Source organism: Triplophysa rosa, linkage group LG10 (genome assembly GCF_024868665.1).
Source record: "Triplophysa rosa linkage group LG10, Trosa_1v2, whole genome shotgun sequence".
NCBI classification, from domain to species: domain Eukaryota; kingdom Metazoa; phylum Chordata; class Actinopteri; order Cypriniformes; family Nemacheilidae; genus Triplophysa; species Triplophysa rosa.
In genome coordinates, this window is record NC_079899.1 from 24,206,151 (window position 1) to 24,226,445 (window position 20,295).

The 20,295-nt window shown below is 38.0% G+C and overlaps 1 protein-coding gene across 2 annotated transcripts in view; it reads right to left on the reverse strand.

Annotated features, from left to right (window-relative positions):
- Window positions 1-20,295, reverse strand: part of akap6 (A kinase (PRKA) anchor protein 6) — a 114,371-nt gene that overhangs the window by 39,669 nt on the left and 54,407 nt on the right. For both annotated transcript variants that reach the window (XM_057343893.1, XM_057343892.1), the window contains exons 8-9: window positions 5,606-5,736; window positions 420-540 (exon numbers count right to left, since the gene is read on the reverse strand). In XM_057343893.1, coding sequence (XP_057199876.1) covers window positions 420-540; window positions 5,606-5,736 — 252 coding nt within the window. The remainder of the gene's footprint in view (window positions 1-419; window positions 541-5,605; window positions 5,737-20,295) is intronic.

Below are 20,295 nucleotides of genomic sequence, written 5' to 3' on the forward strand. Positions count from 1 at the left end.
GGCCTGAAGTTAACTTCCGATCTGTGTTTGTTTATCGGTCTGGCTACTATTTATATTTTCATCAATTTATATTAACATTATTTTATATTAATAGTTTATTGCATAATCATTGTATTAAATAAACATTTTATTGTATGTTAATTTTATCATATAAAAAATTGCTGAATTGTTGAATCTTTTACTGGTAACCTCCAAAAATACTGGTTAGTCATACTTTAAACTTCCTAGCTAATGTAATTTACTTGTTATTTCTTTTGCTTGTTTTCAGAAATAATCTACAGGAACTCTATTCTTTGTGGATGTGTACTGGAAGTTAAGTTCGGGCCACAAAAGCATAACGTTCGTTTATGTAGTTGCTTTAAAACCATCTATATTTACTTTCCGCAACCTTTCAGCACAAAACTTTAAGACCCACTTACTTTATACAAATGACGCTGCTGCTCCTCTGACATCATCAGATCGTGGCTGTCAGTCACTATGGATTCCATGTCCATCAGCCAATCCCAGAGCTCCTGGTACTCGGCCTCAAACTCTGATAGGCTGGATGAAAAGAGAACATTTTTAAAAAAGCATACATATGAATATCTTTAACTGAGATTAGCAAAATCTAGAGAGGCCGCGTATGGCCATATTTCACCGGGTGAATATTTGACAAGTTGAGTTAATTACACTAGCCGGTTAGTGGTGGTGCACCGAGGCGCAGTGCGTTGTGGGTACGTGAAGTGTGAAAAGGGTCGGAGAGCACAAGGGATCTTTAACCCGCAATGTGAGTGACAGCTCGTGAGCCAGAACATCTTAATTAAACATGACTTCACCTCCTCATTCCTCAAAACTGCCGTGAGCTCTGTGGTGCAACCCCATCAAATATCGTAAACGGTACGAGGACTTATTGAACGTGCGTATGTTTATAACAGCTAAAACAAGCACAGAAGCACATTCAGTACACACGCACAAACATATTAAGGGTCTGTGTTTAGATATTCACCTCAGCAGGACGGCAGCATGTTTATAAACATTAGCCTGAGAAGCGTTTTGTAGTAGCGCAACGTGACGAGCACCCTGACAGTTGTGTCAAACTAGCACCATTTTCCTATCTTACGTTTGCGAATGACAAAAAAAGCGTTGAATGAAAGTACACAAATAGCGAAATCAACATTTTATTTCCATTCAGAGCGGGCACAGAGGAAAGAGGAAAGGGGTATCGAATGCTAGTATGAGCGGTTAGCATTTCCAAGCAAATTTGCATTTCCAAGCAGGCGCTGATTAAACAAAACGACGTTGGGGAATTTATGAAAATTTTATCTGTGTTTGTACGCAAGACATTGATCAGGACAAAACGGCGAAGGCAGCAAATTAGAAACAGTCAGATGTGCGCAGAATAAGTGTGAAAACTCCCTTAGGCACCGCGCTCTCCGATTGATATTAAAACTCAATATGCTGTTTGCCAGTTAAACAGACAAGCATGTTTCTGTATTCTTGCATACTGTATTGTTTCTCGTACTTGTTTTACCCCCCTCAGTAACATAAATCTAAATGCTTGTAAAACAAGCTCTCGGGGCATCCAAACAACATTAACGACGAATAGCGGAAAACAAGCGGGAGAAAAAATGTGAGATCCATTTAGCAGACGTGCATCGTGGGATTTCGGTCTGTCAGCATCATTTTCTCTGGCTTGTTTTGGATGTCAGCACAATAGCTTACAATACCTTTAAAACTCCTTTGTAGAGTGAATCTTTTACCTGAGGGGTGATTTTATGTACAGGTGATACAAGATCAAAGACAAAAAACTGAAATTACATTTTATTATAAAGATTTATGAAAATTATGTCTATTTTGTGACCATATCATTTATAATTTTTTTATTCTCATTACTGTATTTATGATTGCTGTATTAGTATTTACTGTAGTAAACTTCCGTAACTTTACAGTAAACTTTAATAGTAAAATACTTAGGGTGTTTTCACATATAGTTCGTTTTAAAAGAACCAAAACCCTTTCACTTAAAGTCAACAAGTAAGGGAACTAGCCGAAAATTACCTCAGTCCTTTTGGTGTTCACAGTAAGCAACAGAGTTTGCTTTTGAGGGTTTATTGTCCTCGTTTAGATTATATAGATAGATATATTAGCCTATATAGACCCATACTAATACAAAATTACTCAATTTAAAGTTAACTAATATTAGCAGCTTTTAATAAAAACAAGACACAAACCGGCTTTGACAATACTACGGACCTCAGATCGAAACACAGCAAGTTAAGTAGGCCTAATGCCATACAGCAATGAATCGCAAAGGGGAGATGGAGGAAACTGAAGGTTTGCATTATTCCACATGTAACCAAAATCGTGTATGTTCATGTAACAACTCCTTTATTATTTTGGATTAGCAACCACGTAAACACATCGTAATGCATAGCGTAAGATACATAAAACATCAAAATAGACCCGCCATGAACTGTTAAATGAAAAACACAATGTAGCCTACAAAAATATGCCGGCAGTTGTGCCGCCTGGCCGTCAAGTGTTTCATCGCATGCGTGATACCAATAGTGTAGGGAAACCGTGACGTGGTTTACTACGTAATTACGCGCATGTGCAGAACGGATCGTGCAGGCATCCCGGATCGTGTACCGACAGGGGGGTCTGAGATCACTTGGACTGTTCACATATACACGCTGAACTGCTCCGAGAGCTTTTGGAGGGCTCAAACGCACTAGGTGTGAAAACACCCTTAGATACAGTATTTTTGAAGCGTACTATAGCAAATATGATAAATAGGTATACTATTTATCAATTTACTATAGTAAATACCACAGAATACTATAGTATTCATTAACAAAATATCCTACAGTATATCACAATTTACTGCAGTTTACTATAGCAAACACTCTCGTTACTATATTTGTGACTGCTGTATTAGTATTTATTTACTATAGTATACTTCAGTAACTTGATAGAAAACTTTAATGTTAACTCGATAATAAAATTCTTAGATACTACAGTATTTTTGAAGCGTGCTATAGTAAATATGATAAATATTTACTACAGTTTATCAATTTACTATAGTAAATACTACAGAATACTATTGTATACATTAACTAAATGTAATAATTACTACAATATCCTACAGTATATTACAATTTACTACAGTTTAAGTATTATTGATGCGTCCTATAGTAAATATAATAAATACAGTATTTGCTACAGTTTATTAATTTACTATAGTAAATACCACAGAATCCTATAATATGCATTTACAAAATGTAATAATTACTACAATATCCTACAGTATATTACAATTGACTATAGTTTAAGTATTATTGAAGCGTACTATAGTAAATATAATATACTACAGTATTTCCTACAGTTGATTAATTTACTATAGTAAACACCACAGAATCCTATAGTATACATAGTATACATTTACAAAACAATAACTACAATTTCCTACAGTATATTACAATTTACTACAGTTTACTATAGTAAACACTAAAGTACACTTCAGTGTGGATGGACATGTTCTTGGCAGGTCTCGTGAGATTCTCCCACCTGCAGAGAGCGGTTTGTCAACAAGCATTCCATGTTAGCCGCCTAATACCAACTCAACCAGATCAACACCGGACTGACACAAATGCCAGACAGAAATGGATACCTCTCCATCTTGCTTTCTTTTCAAATCCATTTAACGTCAACCCGGCCACCGCACAGCCCCGCCGCCGTCCTCCTAACAGGGGGAGGTGTTTCAATTCATCATCGGAGCCGCACACTTCACCCCTGAGCCTCACCGGGAAAGGTTGGCCAGCTATATTGACACCCCTCACATCTCATATGAAGTGACAGTTTTATAGAAAGAGCTCTTTAATTTATAGTGCTAATCCCTGGCGCCTAATGCAGGAGACTTAACATCTCCTTTAAATCGCTGTCTGTTATGTTTCTCATCTCGTCCTGCAGAGGGTTTGTGATAACTGAATGGCAGGCGTCCCGTCTGTATCAGGTACCTGGGAGCAGCGTCGGTGGGCCGTCAACCCTTGATGAAGTAGAGAGGCACCGAAAGCCATCCAATTCGACAGCTTTTCCCTTAAGACATGTTTCCATGCAAAGGTAAGGGCCAAAGAGTCAAAACAATGAATCCTTGAGCAGGCAGCCCATCATTAAAATTCAAAGGATCATTATGGGTTTTTTACCGCAAAATAAATCATTACAACGAGAAGCTTAAAGGGATTAAAATGATGTTTGATTCAAAGCCAAGGCGAGCAGTCTGGCTCGGACTCTACGGTTAACACTCGGGACTCTTACTGGATCAGGAGAGAGAGAGAGCAAATGGCTCTCGGAGAGGAAGAGACGAGTCATTTTAGTAAAGGGAAAAACAATAATGGGTTCTTTACGAGGTTACAGAAAGACTTGCATTAAAGAGCATTAGAGAAAGGTTATATCAAGTCCCTAAAATAGACCGGTGGATAAATGAGCAAGATGTGCGACAACAAAACGTCCAAGTCTAAAAACAAAAATGCACTTCAGTACTTGGCATGTATAGTCTGAGACTCAGACGGCTCATGCATACTGCAAACAAAAATGGCTCGCCTGCATGTAGTTGGTCATCATCCACAAACATTTTGTACAAAAGCCTCTTTTTGTGGATATTTTTAAAAGTTGCAACAAGCAGAACAATAATATGAATTTGAATTAAAATAGAATTACAATAATATATTTACAATAAAATGTAAAATACATAAAAAAATGATTTTTTTTTAATACTACACTAGTAACACTTTACAATATAGTTTTATACATTAACATTAGTTAATGCATTAGCTAACATGAACAAACAATGACAATTTTATATATTTTTTTACAGTTTTTTAGATACTGTATGTAATATTTTTATAGCAATTTTTAAATCTTTGTCAGTGTTCGTTTATACCAATACAACTGCTCTTTGTTTGTTCGGTTAACAGTTACAACAATTGATTTTAAATATGTATAAGCAAATGCTGAAATGTTGCTGTAGAAGAATTGTTAATTTAAACTAATGTTAACAAATTAAAGCTCATTGTAAGGTGTTTCCACTCCATATGATCACGCTAAATGGAAAAAAATGTGTTACTTTTTCACACAATGTTGAACATTAATTTATGTCTTTTTACTAGGGCTGTCAAACGATTAATCGTGATTAATCGCATCCAGAATAAAAGTTTGTGTTTACCTAATATATGTCGGTGTACTGTGCATATTCATTTTGTATTTATGAACACATACACATAAATGCATATTTTTAAGAAAAATATTAAATATAACAATTAATAAACGTCGATATAGAATTTCAGTTATTGGTAAATATAAATAAATACATTTAAATATTTCCTATATATACAAGTATGTGTATGTTTTTGTATTTATAAATACAAAATTAATATGCACAGTACACAGACATACAGTATATTATGTAAGCACAAACTTTTATTCTGGATGCGATTAATCGCGATTAATCGTTTGACAGCCCTACTTTTTACATAAATAGATTTTACATTAAATGTTACATTTGTTTTGCCGCAAAACTTGCATTGCTTTGGAATTGGCGTGGCCAAGACAATTCAATTTCTCACTGTACCTGCTAGATTTGGACATTCGGGTGAAGTCAATACTTCTGCTGTTCGGGCTGTACTGTTGACTCTTCAGTTTAACTTTCATCTGATCCAGAACATCTTTCTGGGCCTCTCGATGACTTTGTTGGACCTCTACCTGTTGACAAAAGAAGAAAACATCAAGACAAAGTGAAAACATTACATTAGATATTACTGCAGCACCATCTACAAAAACAATAACCTCAACATCATTGATCCAACTTCAAAAACTATTACAATAAATCAGAACTCGCAAAACTATTAAACCACTTCAGAATTGGACAGTGTCAAGTGGTTTAATCAATAAGAGCGCAATAAAGAGATGCTTCAAACTGGCGTCTTTGCATTTCAGAGAGTGTTGTGTTTGTTTCAAGAAGTGATTAGGAATCGCTTTTTCAAATCAGATGGCAAAAAATATGCATTTCTGCTCGGTGCTTGAGAAAATTGGCTACATTGGCTCGACTGAGATCAGTTATTGTGCAAAACACGAGGCGGCGGAGAGGCAAAGCCAATAAAATCTCCAACAGACGGCTTTGATTTTTCGCTCATTTCTCAGCGCTTTATGAAGCGCGCCGGTCGCGCGTTCTCCGCCGCCTGCTCGGCAGATCCCTCTAGAAAGGTCAGACGATTGCATGAATGTAAACCGCTCCTCAATCAAAGCTACCCTTGATAATAAACAAGCGAATCAACAGAAAGATGTGTCGCTTTTTCATTCCATTTATTGGGAGGCCATCAAACGCCGGGCTCGGCGCTTTGCTCATTTGGGAGAAATGAAATGAATCTAACTAGGAGCTCTAGAAAATTAGCGGCGCGAGTGCGGCGAGTTCTCCTCTCCCTCCTCAGAGGAATTTGCTTTCATTTGCCTTCATTTTTTATTCGCTCAGCTCGCGCGCCCATGCCATGTCAGGATCCTAATTACTCCATCCCAGCGGAGCGGCTTACACACACACGATAATAACCGATGCCCACCTCCGACAAAAGCAATTTCTGCATACCACCTTGAGCGTAAGGACAGTTCGGCCCAGCGCGGAGCTTCGGTTTTTGCGTTGAGGACGTTACCGTGATTTGCTTCTCTTGTGGTTTGCGCGGGTGGCTGTGGGTAAGAATCGTTGGCATTGATCTGCACCCCTCCCATTGCAAAACCGACTAGAATCACCATCCGGTATTAAAAATCTGAGTTGAAATGTATTAGAAATCTATAAATGCATATGGTGGGAGATGCGGCTCCGACGGGTGAATATGAAACTCGTCAATAACCTACATCAAACATCCAGGCCTTGAAATCGGGCTATTGACGCGCATTCATCTCCTTGTGTCACACTGCACTCAGTGTTTACCCACAATGCCGTTCAATCACTCACTAAGCTTGCATAATCTCAAAACAGACAATGTCAACCCCCACAAAAACACATGTAAGCTTATGACTTAAAAGCAAAGCGTGCTTTAATTAATTTTCCTACAAAGCGTTCTACATGTGAACAGAGAAGAGCACGTCACCCACTGCGCTAACAACCAATCGCGGCTTCCCATGTGACCTCTCTCTGAGAACACGCAACCTCCTGCAGACGTGGTAAATAACCCCTTGAACGGACGCAGGGTCTATTTAAATCTGTGCTTATTCAGATATGCAGACAGAAGGGATTTGCGTCTGAATATTCTGCATTCTTATTTCAAACAGAATCATTCAGAAACCTCTCGAGCCGTCAGGAGCTTTAAACTGCTAATGTGGCAGGAATCGATATAAATTCAGTTATTTGATGAAAACTTACTCTCGTCCCCAGAGTCAGAAGAACGCTCAGATGTCGGTAAAATCTGCTGAATCGAGTCATTTTTGGCCCTTTAGTTTACATGTCTGCACTATTAACGGCCCTTGGAAATTTCCAGTTTCACGTCTTCAGGGACGTATCATGTGTTTCAAGTGTCAATCAGAAACTGAAACTGTAGTCTTGTGTACATGTACACCACTTACACTCACATTAGAAATACTGCATCATGAACAATTCACAAATATTGTTTAACCTAAAAGATTGCTTGGCGACCATATCTTTACTGTGTTTCCAACTGGTAAACTATTAGATAAAAACTCCAAAAGAGAAATGAAAAGTCTAAAACTCTGAAAGCAAAGATTTTTGGAAACAGACCACATTAACAGATTTATATTGACCGCAAGTGAAAATTGATTACTTGATTAGCTAAAAGTATTAAAGGGGTCATATGGCGCGAATACATGCTTTTCTGTGTCTTTGGGGTGTTATAAGTTGCCCATGCATGTATTAGACACGTAAAAGTGAAAAAATGAAAGTGTGGGAACAAAAGATGAATTCTATGTAAAAGCGAATGCTCACCCAGACCTGCCTGAAATGCCTCGTGTAACCACACCCCCACAAATCTACCTCAGTTGGTGGTCTGATTTGACTAAGACCGCCCAAATGTATACGCAAGTAAGGTGGGCGTACCTGTCAGTCCAATTGAAGAGGAACCTGATGTTCCAAATATGGTAAGAGGCGTTACATTTCCGTCACACGCTTACAGTTTTCGACCAATCACTACGCACTGGATAACTGGCCAATCATAGCACACCTCGCTTTTCAGAGCCATGAGCTTTGTTAAAAATCTGCACGTTTCAGAGAGGCGGGGCAAAGAGGAGATACAAACATGCACGGGATGTGGAAAATACAGCGTTTTTGAACCTTAAATCGTGTATACACAGCATTACATCTAAAACAAACCATAATATTCGTTTTAGCTGTGTCATATGACCCCTTTAAAACACTTCTGTTCATTTTAATGGGATAAAATAGTGGCCTAAATATTATTTGAAAAACTAAACAAACAAACAAAAATGTTGCGAATGAAATAAGCTTTAGTTGTGGCACACAAATTATTAACTAAAAATAAACTAAGACGAAAATAAAAATGAATTCATCTTTATAGTGACATGGGTAAATAAAAAAAATGACAAAAGCACATAAGAAAAGTCACAAAAACTGTAATACAGTAACTTTATAAACGTAATTGGACATCTGTCCTCAAGTCACACATCCTGAGGTTGCATACGTCAAAGTTTAATACGTAAACGTGAGGGTTTGTTGAAATCCCAAACCATATGTATGAGCAAAAACAACAGTGATGCTCGCCTTGGCAAACACCACTAAAATTCTTCTATTTTTAAAACAGTGTTGTACCAAAGAGAAACAGTAATGAGAAAAAACATCAATAGTAAAGTATTCAAGGCCCCATCAGGCAAAGCATGATTTTGAAACTAATTCTTCTCTGTAAGCTTGACAGGACCAAATGCTAAGAATCTACTGCACTGGAAAAAAACAAAGCACATGTGTTTCACATTCAACATGAGGGACAAAAATCATCGGGATCAAATATAATCCAAACCAAATTGGGAAACATTCTTTTGTTGCTTCATTGCAATAAAACAAAAAGAGTGAAAAGGAGAGAGAGATTCTTGTGGTAGCAGCACAAACGCGACAGTCACGTTAAAAGCACCCGGGGGACGATATAAACTAAAGAAGAGAAAAATGTGACTCCGGTGGGCAGTTTGGAAAAAAACTTCAGTGAATTGCTGGACAGAGGCCTGCGGATACCTCCTAAATTCTATATTCAAGCAGTGTGACAAACCGCCGACTTCCCTCATTTCTTTATCGCCTGCTCTGAATGCGAGGCGCGTCGCGGCGAGATTGAAAACCGTGGGAAGTCTCTCGCCGCCGTGGCCCCCCCGCGACCGGTGTTCAAAACAACCGCAACATACACCGGCCTGTTTGAAACGTCTCCCGTCAGGTCGGTCCTGATGTTCAGAGGCTGTATCGGAGCCGAGCGGGCATGCTCGGAAAATAAATTCAAGCGGGAGTCGCGTGGGGTCGAGGCGGCAGTTGTAAACGGCCACGGGTTCTATCAAAGCAGCTCATAAATTTACAAATGCGCCCGCTAAAGCTTCACCTTCACAAACTCTCGACACGGCTGGGAAAGGCGCTCGTTTTCCGTGAAAGGAAAACAAAATCTCCCAATTGTCATTTAAGGGGGTGTAATTCATTCCGATGTTCCCAGTTTCACAAGCAAGAAAAAGAATGCCCCACCTTTCCTACCGGCGAAGGGTTTTTGTGTCTCGCTCCTTGGAAAGTTACGAGGGGAGATTATTTTTGAGGACAGCGGCCCTCAGAGGGGCCGTTGAAGGCATGAAACTCATTTGGAAACTATTACTTTCAAATCACTAGTCATAAAGGCTGGATTTAATGCGTGGTGAGGTCTACGTACGTGAATCACATGACTTTATAGCTGAAAATAATGGCGATTATTATAGCGTAGTAAGACAGAAGTTCCTCTCGTTCGCTCGCGCTTATCTGTATTTTGCAGCTAACCAGCTGCTGATACGAGCGCATTCATTTGCAGCTGTTTGACTGCTTGGTCAAATAAATTTGATTATGTATGCAATATAAAACAGGACGCCATATTTCTGCGGCTATCTACGCTGCCATTGAAATAGGGCCGAGATAAATTGCTCGTGCTTTATCTGGAGAACACAAAACAAGCGGTTTGCAACATATGAAATGTTACGTTCAACAATTAAGATTCCTAAACCTCAGATCTATGCATATTTAAATAAAAAATTCATGTCTTCTTACAGGGGGGAAATGTCAAAATCACGTTTTAATAGCAAATTTTAAACGAGCAATAAATCAGTAAACAGCAATGGACTTGAATACTTCATCATGATAAAGCTACCTAAATTAGGTCCATCAAAATGGCAACAATATGCTGGCAAAAATAAAAACACATGTCTCAAAAATGTTATGCTATAGTGGATATTTTTGTAATTTACAATAAGGTTCTATTTGTAAACATTATTTAAAGGTTACCCATACTTTTTCATCATTTATTCACCCTCATGTCATTCCAAACCTGTATGACTTTCTTTCTTATGCAGAACACACAACCACGAAACAAAGATATTTTGTGTAAGATTGGAAACCAAACAACACAGGTCCCCTTTGACTTTCAGTGAGTGTGCACAAAACCTTTTCTCAAAATATCTTCTTTTGTGTTCTACAGATTTTTAATGACATGAGGGTGAACAAATGATGACACATTTCATTTGGGGCGAACTATCCCGCTAACCATGAACAATACAGAATTTATTAAAAGGATTTGGGGGTGAACTGTTCCTGTAATCTTATAATGATAATTTCAACACCTAAACTTTTCTAAGTAAGGGATAATGTACAGGCAGCCGTTTATTATCGCAGAAATAAGCCCCGACAGTGTGATCAGGACCCGACGCGAAGCGGAGGAATAATCTTTATTAGATTACAGGAACGGTTCACCCCAAAATCCTTTTAATTAATGCTGTATTGTTCATGTTAAATAACTTGGTTAGTGGCATAGTTATTACACGGCTACTTGCCACGAGGAAAAAAACTGGACATGAAATGTGATTTTGTAATATTTATTATAGGTCATTTTTACCGAATGCAGACCTTCCACGAGGAAAGGCCGTTTACTTTCGGTTTTAAGGTAAGAAATGACATTCAAATGTCACAAACAGGCAATTTGGTTTAATAATTTGTAAATATAATAAGACATATTATGTGTAATATTAAACTGTACCTGTCAAAATGATTTGCAGCATCCGGGTTACTGTGTGTTTTGAGAAGTGGTTATCTGGGAATAATGAACCTGCAAATGTCGTGACTGGCCAATCAGAACCAAGCATTCCAACGAGCCGTGTAATAATATGGAATAATCAGCATCGATTTGCTCTCTGGACTCTCAGTTCCCTTTTTGAGTCAAGATGGCAACAAACACATTCCTTGTACATTCAAGTCCGCACGTGCAAGTGAAGCTATTGATTTCTAGTTGAATGGGAATGCTAATGGCCGGCTCTTCTTCAGGAATAACAGAACCCCTGCCATTTCTCACTTTCGTTTTTCTGTCATCTGCTTCTTTGTTAAACGTCAAACATCTTCTAACCCACCAAAGTTCCTTTTGACCGCATATGAAAGATCTCCTTAAAAAAGACATCACTCTAAATCTAACTGATGAGATCGAATTAAATGTTTAATCGGTAATAAAGAAATGACTTGCATTCGACTCGGACCAAAACAACGTCTGCCATGCCTTTGACCTTGATGTGAAAGTGCACATTCGCCCCGTGAAAGGCCCCGCACCTTTATCCGCATATGCCGGCTTTCCTTTAAGAAATATCCCAGGCACTTTGAAAGCTCCTGCAACATTTATCAGGGCGTGAAATTAGCAATTGCTAGGAGCTAAATTGCTGCTTCTTATTTAATGTTGTTGCTGAAAGGTGACATTTAATCGCTGATCCTTGCTTCCACGAAGTGTAAGCACCTCCAGACACGGGCAGGAAGAAACGCTGGGCTCTGAAACAATGTTCGCATTATGGATTAGTCAGACGGGGGGTCGCATCGATCGGCTGATCGTCATTTTCATTCTAATAGAGACCATCTTCACTTTAATATGGTTTTGGTTTGCTTAGCAATGCAATGCATGCCAAACAAACTCAGCGGGTGTGTCGAGAACGCCAAAATAGATGTATACTGCTGGCATCACGTACAGGTGACAACATCTGGGTCATTATACAAAACCGTCGCCTTGTTTGTGGTCCTCATTTACATATCTGCATATAAGGATAATAAAGAGCTTATCTTGAGTTCTACTATTTCATTATATACCTTTTCAAATAAAAAAAATATTTTAAGAATTCAATAATGAAAGTGTTATTTTATTCAAGCATTTTTAGAGTTTAGTTGACTTAATGTTTTGTTCAAAACACGAGTTGGCATTACATTTCCTTTTTAATAAGCATCTTCATGATTCACAACCTTGAGGCTTTTAATGTCAAATTTAATAGTAAAACATCTTTAATATATATTCCAACATGCATTAAAAAAGTTGAGATGCCCAAAGTAATTTACTGACACTGAAATGCATTATTTGTCTAAAAGGATGTGAAAAATTGACTTAAAAAAAAAAAAGAAACAGGCACCTGTTTCACAAAATGACCCGTCTAGCAGATTACACATCACACATAAAAGACTTTCACAAATACAAATATAATCAAAATATGCCATGCCTCCCTACAAACGCTGCTTTGAAATGAAACCAGAAAAGAAGAAAGAACGCGTTTGGTTTTGACTACTTCAGTGCGTCCTGAAAATCCCCCGAATTCAATTCGCCGTCAAACGGCTGAGATGAAGATATTCTGAAAGCTGAGCCAAGCGCTTCAGGCAGGTGTTACATGAGAATCCATTAATATAGGTAATTAACATTAGCCACCATTTTAATTAACATGCAAACTAATTAGGAAATAATCAAGTGACACAAAAAATCTGATCTTCATTTGAAATCTGGAGGAAATGTAGAGCAGCTACCTTGACATGGATTCTTTGAGGTTTGGGGAGCAGGAATGAGCTGTTTTTTTAAGCGTGTGAGATGAAAGCAGGTTGTTTGTCGGAGTGGATTGTGATGAAATTAAACCAAGAACTGGCACCAGATCAGACTGAGAACTAGAGGAGAGATCAGACTCTACTGGCCGCTCGGTACACTGCAACTCAAACACACCATCACTGTATTAAAGTACAAACACACATCAGTCACCATACTGCCTGAACGCGAGAGAGAGAGAGAGAGAGAGAGAGAGAGAGAGAGAGAGAGAGAGAGAGAGAGAGAGAGAGAGAGAGAATTTACTGGCCAAATGGGCTACAAAAAAAAAGATATTTTGAGAAATGTTATTATTTTGTGTCCATACAATGCAAGTCAAGGGTTCAATTGTTGTTTGGTTACCAGCATTCTTCTAAATCTTCTATATCTAAGGATTCTCACGCGAACTATCCCTTTAAGAACTTACTGACACAATGATATGAGGCAATATATATGGTATATAATACATCTTTTATTTTATTGATGGAAAAGTGAATCAGAGTATATACAAATATATAAATATACAGCCACAAAAAAATTAAGAGACCATTTCAAAATCGGTTTTCCTGTTATGTATTTAGGTAAAATGATCGTTTTGTTTCATTCTGTGAACTACTTACAATATTTCTCCCAAATATCAAATGAAAATAGTTTCTATTTGCATTTATTTGTAGAAAACAAAAACTGGAGAACCAGGTCAAAATAACAGAAAAGCTGCTCTGTGTTTTTTCAGACCTCAAATACTGCAGAGAAAACAAGTTCATATATACTTTTAAGCAATACAACAGTAATATTTGTACATGTATTTAGGAAAAGTTCAAAAGTTATTTTTTATGTAATTTTTATCACAATTTGCATGTGTCTTGTCATGCTGTCAGTCTTTCACAGTGCTGTTGGATGACTTTATGTCACTCCTGAGGTTTGATTTTGTTGAAATTCAACAGACTCTGGACTGGAATGTCCACAATACATCTAGAAGTGCTGATAAAATGAACATTTGGAATGGTCTTTAACAATAATGAATATATGGATGTTAGTCGAAATATTGGCCTTGAACTTTAAGGATAGAGAAAAGAAAAAGAAAACGTCAAGGAAAACATTTCATGTAAATCATTGTGTTTTTTACCATAGTGGTTTAAAAAAAAACGGTAGCACTTTACAAAAACGTTGTTGTAAATAAAGTAATAAAAAACATAAACGAATAATGAATATTACAGTTTCTCAGCATTTATTAATCTTTGTTAATATTACGTACTGTCATTACAACTCTTCACATTAGTTTATTGTTAACTAATGTAAACAGTTACAACATTTGATTTAAAAAATGTTTTAGTAAATGCTGAAATTAATATAAACTAAGATGAATAAATGCTGTAGTAGTTTTAGGTAATGCAATAATCAATGTTAACAAATACAACCTTATTGTAAAGCGTTATCAAAATTAGACACTGATGAAAACGGGATTGAGAATGTCACTTACGACCTCAGTATGACTGATTCTTTCAGACGAGCCATAATATTCATCCAGCGTTTTCCGAGAACAGCATACACACAGCGCATTTGTTTGTTTGTAAGACCGTCACCGAACATTAAAAGGCAGAGAGGTGGGAAATGGAGTTGAAAAACATGGCATGAAGTAAGTGCTTTTAAATGCTCTTCTTGGCAATCACCAAAGGAAATTGATTTTAGTAATAAGACAAAGAAAGCAATTGCAGAGATCGATGCATAAAGCCAGAGCGTAATGTACAGAGCCAAGTTTACTATTTCATTAACAGAAGGACAAAACTCCAGAAACCATTCTCTATGACAAATGCCCAAGACCATTATATATACATTTCAGGTGAGTGCCGCGGGCCAACTTAAATTCTATTTCTCTGCCCCATTGTATCTCTATTTATTATTTGTTGTATTTGTTCCTGATGGAGAAGGAAGGGCTGCTGAGAGACTATTGTTCCCCCGGCCTCAGAGAACCGGGTTTGAAATAAACTCCATCACACAAAACCACAATCCCCAGCACCACCTCCACACACATACAATATCAGCCCCAAAGCTAAATCTCACACGCTAAACTTTCCATCTAAACCAACGCTCAAAGGACCAAGGTAAAAAGTAAATCAAACACTAAACTAAACTAATCTCACACACATCCGTGTTTGTATTTTTGTAGTTTTGAGTTACACTGTGCTCCATTCAATGACCATAAGGAGGACACTCCATCACCTGATGCTTTGAAAACTAACATACCCGTATACAGATATGAAAATATAAACACTATCATCAGCTTTGCAGGTGTTTGACAGACTGCGTTTGTTTCACAGGTGCATGTTTTTTTAGAAACATTTCCTAAACCGTTTTTATTATGGGGTGATGTAAGAACGTTGACTCATCGATGCATTTTGTGTAAAACGGAACGTTGATCTTTAGCTACCTGTATGTATATCCCTGGGTTGTCGCCACGGTTATGTGACAACAACATACACTTGCCAAAATGTGGATAAGTTAGAGATTTGAACAGGATTTGAACAGTTTTCAAGTTATACCCCATGTGTCATTCTACTGCACTATTCCAAAGTTTTCCAACTTTTTATATTGAATGAAACGCAGCACGGACACTCCAGCTTTTCCCTTAACTTTACCGCGATAACCACGGTTTCCACCAAAATACCAGTCATAAATAAATATAAAGCCTCAATCAAACAGTTTCAGAGTCATATTTTTTTTAAGCAAACTCCAGCTAAACTCTGCGGTGGGTTGTAAATGGCCCTTGAGCGTGTAAAGCTCAAACGGACGTCGAGGGGTTAACGCGGCGAGGAGAATCTTGACTTGAGCCCTGGCAGCCGCTAAACGCCTCTGACATCTCACCAGCCTTCTCGTTCCAACCAGTAAGCCACCTTCAAAGTTGCTGTCAGGTAAATGACCTTGTATTTCATTAACTGATAATTAAATGGATTTATTCCACTAACGGTTTTAATTAAAATGCTAGAAATATTGATTACCTCTATCATCTCTTCTCCCCCCAGATGAGAAAAGGTTCGAGAACTGTTTATTTAGAGAGGGGAGAGAATTAAATTAGATTGAATCTCCCAGAGATTTAAATAAGGCGTCTTACTTTTTCTGCTGTCCGTGCAGAAAAACGGGGGCCCGCTTTTTTGATGTTTGATGTAATTATTTTGAAATCCATTTTTGCTTACCTTAATATTTAATTAAAATATCATTTCAAAACATAATCAAATCTTACGTTTCAGTACGAAGGGCAGAGCGTCTAGCGGCCACCGAAGGCTGCCAGCGTTGGGAGGTTCGTCCCGGTAAAGGGAACGTAAGTACAAACAGCGGTTGGACGAAATGAGTTCAGTTCATCCGGAGCGATGGGGCGGAACCGCGCTACTCTTCTAATGCATATTGGCTGTTGTCCTGAAGCCACTGTCGTGGAAGCTCAGATATATTGCAGATAGCGCCGCTACAGGGTCTTCTCGGCTGCTGATGGACAAACTAATTACGCATGAAATCAAATATGATTTGTTGAAGGGGGTTCATGAAAAACGCAATCTTTATAGCCCTGACACCTCCGGTCCTTAGCTGTGTGCTAATGGAGCACAAGGACGCCGGGACTTATGGGTAATAGGATCAGAATGAGCAAATGAAAATATTTGAAACGATCTATGATTTTCAGAGGTTTGAGCGTCTCCTAAAAAATAAAAACATCTGAAACAATCCTTGTGTTGCCAAATGTTCTTTCTCGAGTAAACGCGTATTTGGGTTGAAATAATGGTGAGTTTAATTTAAAGGTGAAATTTTCATTCTTTAAACTTAAGTGTTTCAAACGCTCTCATCTTTTAACAAAGAATCAACTTTCTTTTCTGCCCATAACTCTGCGGACGGCCTATCAATCGTGAGTTCTCTCCAAAAGTAAGAAAACAAGAAAATTAGATCAGTCATGCTCACTTATTTACTTCCCAGGTAGCATGCAAACGTTAACGCGTTGTGGAAAATGAGCAGCAATCAAGGTATTTTGGGTAATTCGATACAATTAAGTGTAATTTTAAGTCAACGGTGTCACAAATAGAAAGCGTTTGCCATTGTTGGAAAGAAAGTCTGGCTGATAAGTGGCCATTAAGATTCAAGGCAACTTCTCTACACACAAACAGATGCGGGGAACCGACAACAGAGGAAAACAGAAAATGTACAACAAAGAAAAGAGGGACAGAAAAAAAGAAAGTGATGAGGAAAGAGAGTGAAAGGATATAATGAAATGGTAAGAAATGGCACACTAGCTAATATTTTCAATAAAGTAGTAAGCAGTCTTTGCCACAATGTTTTATGCCACAACTTGATGACTACTTTTGTCAACTTTAAAGCTCACTACTTCGAATACTGTATCCCTTAATGCAATGCACATGACCTTTAATTTCCAGTGGAACAAATAAACCAGAATTAATATGAATGTTTTCTGTAATTGATACGATTATCTGAAACTTTATACTTAAAAATATTAGACAATATACAGTGTAGACTGTGCACAATTCTGTATACAGTACATAATGTTCTATTCTGAACAAAGCCATTAGAAAGAGAAGTGTATTCTACACAGAAGACTACAAATTTGTACACAGCTATTTACATGTGAAAGTGGATACATACACAACCAACATGTATCTTATTTATACGATACGATACTATGCTGTGCGATACGATACGCTATTCTCTGCGGTGCGGTGCGGTCTATGGTATGATATATGGCATGGTATCATATAGGATATGATATGTAGCATGTAGGCGGGATTGTGTGAGTGTGTGTTTACGTGTAGGAAAGCAATCCAAGGTCAGCAGCGTGATGAAGCACACAGTTTTATTTTTACTTGTGCTCACTGATTCAAAGCACAGAAATCTGCTCACAGTCTCTCAGAACCTGATTCACACTGCAAGAGCTCTCTCTGCATCACAGGGGCATGTTGTCACATTTAATTTCTGGTTATCAGCAAAACTATAGCACAACATGACGCTCAGGGTCAGCATCTGGATTAGAGTGAAAAGGGTTTTTTGTCAAAGTCACAGATAGAAGTGCTTTCAAAAGCAAATATTACTAAGAAATTTCACCTGGTTGGCAAAACAACATCCAAATCCAACAAAATCCACAGAATTACAAAGATGGATAGACTCAGGCCATATCTAGAGAACAGACTATCATAGAGACACTTTTCTCACTTTAGACAGTAAGCAACCTCCTAGAATCGTCCCAAAACACAACATCAACCGACTAAAACCCATCCAAAACAAACATAATTAAATCTGCACACAACGTTAAGCAACCTCATAGCAACGCACTTAAACCCAAGCAGAACACTTTGGCAACCGCACAGAAATGCATTAAATCTACACAGAACACTTTAGTAACCTTACAGATATGCACTAAAACCCATACAGAACATTTTGGTAACCACATAGCAAAGCACTTAATCCACACAGAATACCCTAGCAACACCCTAGTAACACACAAAAACTCATTCAGGACACTTTAGCAAGTGCACTGCAATGCATTAAATCTACACAAAACACTCTAGAAACTATAGCAATGCGCTAAAACTCATGCAGAACACTTTGGCAACCACATAGCGATGCACTACATCCACACAGAACACCCGAGCAACTCCAAAATAGTGTACTAAAACCCATACAGAACACTTTGCCAACCATGTAGCAACATACTACACTACATCCACACAGAACACCTTAGCAACTCCATAGAAACGCACTAAAACCCATACAAAACACTTTGGCAACCACATAGCAACGCACTAAAGTACATCCATACAGAACACCTTAGCAACTGCATAGAAACGCACTAAACCCATAGAAAACACTTTGGCATCCAAGTAGCAGCGCACTACAGTGCATATAGGGCTGTCACGATTATTAAATAATCGTCTCATCGTGATTGTTTGACCTCATCGCGATGGATTCAGATCATCGCAATTATTGCACATCTCTATAGAAGACACTAGGGGGAGCTGTAGTGCGTCTACATATTGCATATTTTAGTGTATATATTGTAACTAAAGCATGGTAATACTTGTCAAATGTACCACCACAACACAATCACTTTAAAAAAAACTAAAGCATATACCATAAAAATAACCCGCAGTACAATTTTATATTATTTAAGATAAACTCAGCGTGAAAACCAGTCTACCAAAATCTCATTAACATAGAAGTAAACTTTTATTGTAGTCTTGCAAGTGAGAAAAAAACAGACTAGAAGCTTTTCTATGACCGATAGCATTTTAATGGTGGCTTCAATTCACTCATGATCAATTTACTTAATTTACAAGTATTTGGCGGTTGTATTATTGACAGGTAAAAGCCTAAACCTTAAATATATGACCCAATTTTTTCTGATGTATTTCCTAGAAAAAAACATAGTCTTATGTTCAGAACAATATGGTCGTTTAAAAGCTGAATAAAAAATGTATGACAATTAAATGTCAAAGCTCTAAAACAGACAATTAATCGCCAAAGCCCTAAAAGAGGCAACCAATCGTCATAATCGCAATGATTTATTAGACAATTAATCAGCCAAATTTCATAATCGTGACAGCCCTAAGTACATACATACAGAACACCTTAGCAACTGCACAGTAACACACTAAAACCCATACAAAACACTTTGGCAACTGCAGAGTAATGCATTTAATCTACACAGAACACTTTTGCAACCTCAATGCACTAAAACCCATACAAAACACTTTGGCAACACACTGAATCCACACAGAACAACCTAGCAACCCCAAAGCAACACATTAAAACCCATACAGAACACTTTGGCAACTGCTTGGCAACGCACTAAATCCACACAGAACATCCTGACAACCCCTTGGGAAAAATACTAAAACCCATACAGAACATATTAACAAACTCCAAATCCCCTCCGAACACAGTTGCAGTGACTTTAGCATGGGCAAAAGTTTCTTTTTTAAAAGGACTAAAAAGAAAAAACATACTAATATTGAAAACTCCCAGCACCCTGGTGATCCGTTGCCTTATCAAACCTTATCGGCCGTGTACCGAACTACACAGAGAGAAAACTGGGAACCTGGGCTCTGGCAGATCACAGAATTCCGACACACATCACATCAGGGACAGAATTCGCGGGGGACAGCCTGCATATCACAGCACGGCGAGCACGCCTAAACATGAAGGTATGGAGGAGTTCTGAGAAACTCCGATACACAAT